Source organism: Macrobrachium nipponense, chromosome 30, assembly GCF_015104395.2.
Source record: "Macrobrachium nipponense isolate FS-2020 chromosome 30, ASM1510439v2, whole genome shotgun sequence".
Lineage (NCBI taxonomy): Eukaryota > Metazoa > Arthropoda > Malacostraca > Decapoda > Palaemonidae > Macrobrachium > Macrobrachium nipponense.
Genome location: NC_087218.1, coordinates 53,335,240 through 53,341,222, shown reverse-complemented (window position 1 = coordinate 53,341,222; position 5,983 = coordinate 53,335,240). Strand labels below are relative to the sequence as shown.

The 5,983-nt window shown below is 37.3% G+C and overlaps 1 protein-coding gene across 1 annotated transcript in view; it reads left to right on the top strand.

The window, feature by feature from the left end:
- The window catches only part of LOC135202158 (proline-, glutamic acid- and leucine-rich protein 1-like), a 12,559-nt gene extending 6,958 nt beyond the window's left edge, over positions 1-5,601 (top strand). Inside the window, exon 3 of the mRNA XM_064231412.1 lies at positions 5,386-5,601. Within this exon, the coding sequence (XP_064087482.1) occupies positions 5,386-5,601 (216 nt within the window). The remainder of the gene's footprint in view (positions 1-5,385) is intronic.
- Positions 5,602-5,983: the final 382 nt, after the last annotated feature.

The following is a 5,983-nucleotide window of genomic DNA, read 5'->3' as shown; positions in this document are numbered from 1 at the left end:
TCTCTCTCTCTCTCTCTCTCTCTCTCTCTCTCTCGGATGTGCGTGTCGACGAGTTGTGTCATGATAATGAATGATAAACGGATTATTGATATAACTCAGTCTTCTCTCTCTCTCTCTCTCTCTCTCTCTCTCTCTCTCTCTATAGTCGTTTTTCTGTGCATGCAGCTCTCTCTCTCTCTCTAAATGTATAGTCATTTTTCTGTGCAGTCACCTCTCTCTCTCTCTCTCTCTCTCTCTCTACAGTCCTTTTTCTGTTCATTCACCCTCTCTCTCTCCCCCTCTTTCTCTCTTTCTAATCATGTTTCAGTGTATTCAGCTCGCCCTTTCTCTCCACGGCAATTTTTCACCTCTCTCTCTCTCTCTCTCTCTCTCTCTCTCTCTCTCTCTCTCAAGAAGAAATTTCCGAGTGTTTGCATGCTACGATAGGTGTGATAGTAAACATTCTCATCTCTGAAGACACAACATTCTTCAGAGAAGTAGGAAAGGAGGAGAGAAACGAAAACTATCCGACGATAATATCATACAGGATTTTTGCAAATGTTTATTTTCTCACTGTTGCAAAAACTTCAGATATTTTCATTTCAGGCGGGAAGGGTTGCTTCGTCAGATTTATATATATATATATATATATATATATATATATATATATATATATATATATATATATATATATATATATATATATATATATATCTATCTTAACCATTTTTCTGTTAGTTATGATGAAGTATTATAGGAGAGTTATATATTTTCTTCTGTATTTAGAAATCTATTATTACGTTTTGCCGTCAGTTTATCGACTTAATGCTTAAATACCATCCGTATGAATTTCACTTCCAATTTCACTAACTTTTTTTGTCTTTTGGAGGATAAAAATCTCTTAAAAATATCATCAAAAACACTTATAATACCCTTTTCCTTAAAAGGTGAATGTTTATTTCCATATTGTTTTTAGGACATCATCAATATTTTGGTTTTTTGTTTTCTATTCGCTGTGCGGCGAAATATTTGTTTTTCTTGGGAATAAAGTGTAATTCACTATGCAAATATGAAAGGAATACGAATTAATGTTATAAAATAAATTGCTGATTGCTTTTGCAATGTTTTTCGAGAGGAAGAGAGGAAGAGGGAGGTGAGGAAGAGGAGAAAAAAAGAAGTAAAAGAAAAAGGCCAGAAGGAAAAAAGAGAAAAAGTCAGGAGAAAATAGAAGAGAGATAAAGAAGATGGAGGAAGAGGAGGAAGGGGAGGAGGCGGAGCCAAGAAGAAAAAAAAGAAGAAAGAGCAGCAGAAAAACAAGAAGAAAAACGAAAGGAGGAGGAGGAGGAGGAGGGGAGGAGGAGAAGGAGGCCGAGAAGAAGAGAAGAGAAGGAAGAAGTGGTGGAACAGGAGCGGCGAGTGCAATTTGAGCAAATAACATCGCCCTCAGTTGAGGCGTAGCCCAGATAACCATTCTGGGGCGCCTTTTGTTTGCCCCGGGTAAACAACCTGAGAGAGAGAGAGAGAGAGAGAGAGAGAGAGAGAGAGAGAGAGAGAGAGAGGGGGTACACACAGCATTCCTATTCTCTCCTCCGAATTCCTTCTTTCTCCGAAGGAACGAATCACAGTGAAACTGGAACACAGGTGGGCGCTTGCTCGCTAGCGTGTGTGTGTGTGTTGTGTGTTTGTGTGTGCATGTGTTGCTCCCGTTTGTATGAGTAGTATGTGTCTATGTCTTATTGTATGTGTATGTGGCGCTGGGTGGGTGTAGTGCTTGCTGTGGTATGAGTGTAAAAAAACATGTGTTTGTTGTTATGTGTTTGCTTGTTCGCCTCGGCGTGCTGGTATATACTGTATGTACGTGTTAGTGTATGAGTTTTTGTTCGTGTATGCGTTAGTGTATGTGTTAGTGTATGTGTATATGTGTAATATGTATAAATTGAATATCCTTCTCCTAAGAGGTGTTGGGAGGTCTCAAATCCTTGTTCGAAACGATTGTGAAATGGTTAGGTTTTCAAATCTCACTGAACCAGTTATAGATATCTTTTTGTTTTTGTTTTGTTTTTGAGTTCTTTTTCGAAACAAGAGCTTTGTTAGTGTGGTAGCTCGTTAAGGTACACATGCTTTCCTTTCAGTGTGCTGGCGAGTACTTTTACTACGTACAAGAGTTCCTTTTCATTCACGAGAACCTGAACTGGTTTTTATTTTTCTTTGGAATGTATCTTACAAAAACGGTTGTAAAATACCTTGATCATATTTTGACCCGAAGTTATGGCGTAGTTTAATTGCTAGTTACTGTTGAAAAAACATTGCGTTGGTCAGTGATATTGTAAAAACAAATACTAAAAAGCAGTGTTTTGATAAATGTGGTTAAATCTTTGGCAAAAGGCCTCAACCACTGGGAGAAATTCTAGATGTTCATATTTTTATGTGATGTCGCAACGTTTTGAAAATAAGACTTGCATTTTTGATGTCTGATTGGCTGGGAGTTCGCAACCTTGACTTATTATTTCCTCTGGTATTTTCGATGTGTGGCGTTTCAATGTGTAATATAATATATATATATATTTATATATATATATATATTATATATATCTATTAATATTATATATATTATGTTAACATATATACATTACATAACATATATACTTTTTTTATGTTTTTCTTTCTCCTCCGTTCTAAATTTGGAACTTTTGTTATTTTTGATATAATAGCCATTTTTGTTTATAACCACAAAAAAAATTGGGGGTGGGTATGTGTGTGTATATATATAACACATATGAGAAATGAATTATATAGAATAATTATCACATCGAAACCGTGATCCATTTATATATCAATTCAAGCTACAAATGTCCTTTTAATATCTAAATTTCACTTTTACCTCCCAAATGAATATTTATTTTTCATATATGTACCGAAGGGGTGAATTTTTTAATTGGATAATAATTGCGGTCCCCCCCCATGGGATCGAACCACCGTCCTTAACAGACCTTACAGACCTTACATCTTGTTCGGGTTGCCCCAGGTCCCTCAGTGTGGAGGCCACCTCCTAATTGTCTACCAAGAGAGTGCTAGTACATCTTTCCGGTATATTTTGCATCTTCCGTCTTGGATGGTCTGGGATGCAGTTTAGATATTTTGTTCGAGCTTTATTCTTAAAAAACACGTCTACGACTCTCACTCCTGATATATTCCTTCAGATGATACTGGCAACGCATTCATTGAATAGAACCGCTGCATTATCGATGCTGGTGCGTAGTGGCAATTAATGTCCTGTGTGCTTTCCTTATTTTTCCTGTATAGTTTTGGGGGGGGGGGGACAACTATTAATCTACCTCTGCTTAGTCCTCCTTTTGAATATTTTTTTTAGTTCCATGATATTTTTCTGCTATTCCTTCTATCTGGTTTCCATGGCCTGAATTGATCATGTTAGCGTTGCTCTTTCCTTTCCTTTCATCGACTATATAATTTTTAAAGAATTGTAGTCATTTCCCAGTTAGTCCTAGTCCTTAACCTTCTTCTTCTATTCTAGGCTGTAAAAGGACCTTTGTACACTCTCTATTTTGGGTGCAATATCCTTTTGCTAGGGTGGTGGTACCATATTCATATTGACCAATATTTCAAGTGGGACTACGAAACATATGTTTTATAAAGCAAATATCATGTGTTCAGAACTTTTCTTGTTTTGAAGTGCCGTAACAACATTCCCATTTTTCGCTTTACCATTTTGCCAACAGAGTTGCATTGTTTGATCATTGCATAACATGTTACCTCATTCATCATCACACCAAGGTCTTTAACTGCTTCCTTATTTGTGATGGTCCCTCATTATTAGGTCCCACTTATCATCATATAGGCTTTTCTTTCTTCTATCATCCATAATTTAATTTTGATTCAAAATTTTTATCAGAGTTAAATCCATCCTTATTTACCATCTGCCCAAATCATATACTTTGTTAAAGGTCTCTTTGGTAGAGGCGTTCCTATCTTCCATCACAAGTTAATTTTCTCTACTTATTTCTTGTGTCATCTGCGAAAACTAACTCACTACCCGTAATCCTTAAACATTTATTGTCTAGTGTCTTCAATCATAATAACAAAACAGTATTGCAGCTAACACCGTTACCTTGCGGCACACCGGATTTAATTACCCTTTGGCTTCACCATCCGATTTCTCGTTCGTTTGCAATAACTATCTGTTTTTGTTTGTGGTTGAAAAATTCTTTTTTTTTTTTAATTAACCATCATTCCTACTTTATCCAACGATATTGTGTTTTTCTAACTTTTTCTTCGCTCAATATATTATGGTCTAACTTATCAAAAGCTTTTTTTGGCCCCCCCCCAAAAGTCTAAATAAACCCACATCTGTTTCATTTTGTCCGCTTTTTTCGTATTTTTTATTTTTGAAGTATGTTTTTCCACGGTGGACTAACAGTTGGGTTTGTGTACTTTTTTTTCCGGGTAACGAAACCAACAAGTGGACGGGGTGGACGAAAATCAGGAAGGACAATCCCCCCCCCACTCCCCAAAAAGTGGGGGGGGGGGGGGGAGGACGCTATCCAATCAGCCAACATTTTGGGAGGTTAAAAGTGAATTGAACTTTAGATTTAAATTAAAAGGACATTTGTAGCTTGAATTGTGATATGTGAATATATGTATAAAATATATATATTTAATATAGTAATATATATAATAATATATAGACATATATTTAGTATAAATCTAACTATATTAAAGATATAATATATATATTAATTATAATATTATATTATATATATATATATATATAGTTATATATATATATTATAGAGAGAGGAGAGAAGAGAGCGAGAAGATAGAGGCGAGACGGAGTGGAGAGAGAGAGAGATAGAGAGAGAGGTGGCATCAACCAGCAAACTTTTGTTACACTTGGCTGTCATCTTCTGATAAACAATAATAATTAATCTAATAATAATAATAATAATAATAATAATAATAATAATAATAATAATAATAATAATAATAATAATAATAATAATAATAATAAAACGTGGTATGTTGCAACGAAAAAAGCGAATGCTTTTTCACTCAGCATATCCGTCAAGAAGTTTTCTCTTTCATCGAGTTTGAAAAAGAATGAAACATGAAGCTTTAACAGCAAGCTCTTGTGATACCCTTTCCTAGTAACGTTATCTACTGGCATCAATGTAAAACGTCGTATAAAGAAGAGGGAAAAAAAATATATTGATAAGTGAAAGGAAATGTTCACGTCGTTGGCATACTCCATTTCCTCGGTGTCAAGTCTTGCCGATGCTAAGCCCTCGGCGAAAGACGGTTGCTATCCTCACTTCGAGGGAAGCGTGAATACCTTCTCCTCCGGATAATGGATGCCGACTTGATGTTTACTTGATGTTTCGTTTCTTCCAGGAGAGAGGGGAATTACTCCCAGGAATTTTCCTTAATGGCTTTCAGAGGCGTCCCCTGGAGATGACGGAGGAGGAGGAGGAGGAGGAGGAGGAGGAGGAGGAGGAGGAGGAGGAGGAGGAGGAGGAGGAGGCCTCGAGTGAAATATCGAAGGAATATCGTAAAAACGCCTCGACTTTATTACGGAATCAATCTATCACTTCTGGTGCTGCTGCTTGATATTCCTAAGACAGGTTTTCCCCTCGGAGATGACGGCCTGCTTTCCTTCTCACTAATATTTGAAGGGTTTGTTCATCAGGAGGCTTCCTCCTCCTCCTCCACCTCCTCTCGTCCTGCTCCTGCCTTCTTCCCCCCTTGCTTTGGCTTCTTCTTCTCCTCCTCCTGCTTTCTAACCCACTGCTTTGACTTCTGCTTTCTTCCCCCTGCTTTGGCTGCTAATTCTCCTCCTCCTCCTCTCTTTCCCCTGCTTTGGTTTCTGCTTCTCCTGCTCCTGCTTTCTTCCCCCCTGCTTTGACTTCTGCTTTCTTCCCCCTGCTTTTTCTGCGTCTCCTCCTCCTCCTGCTTTCTTCACCCTTGCTTTGGTTTCTGCTTCTCCTACTCC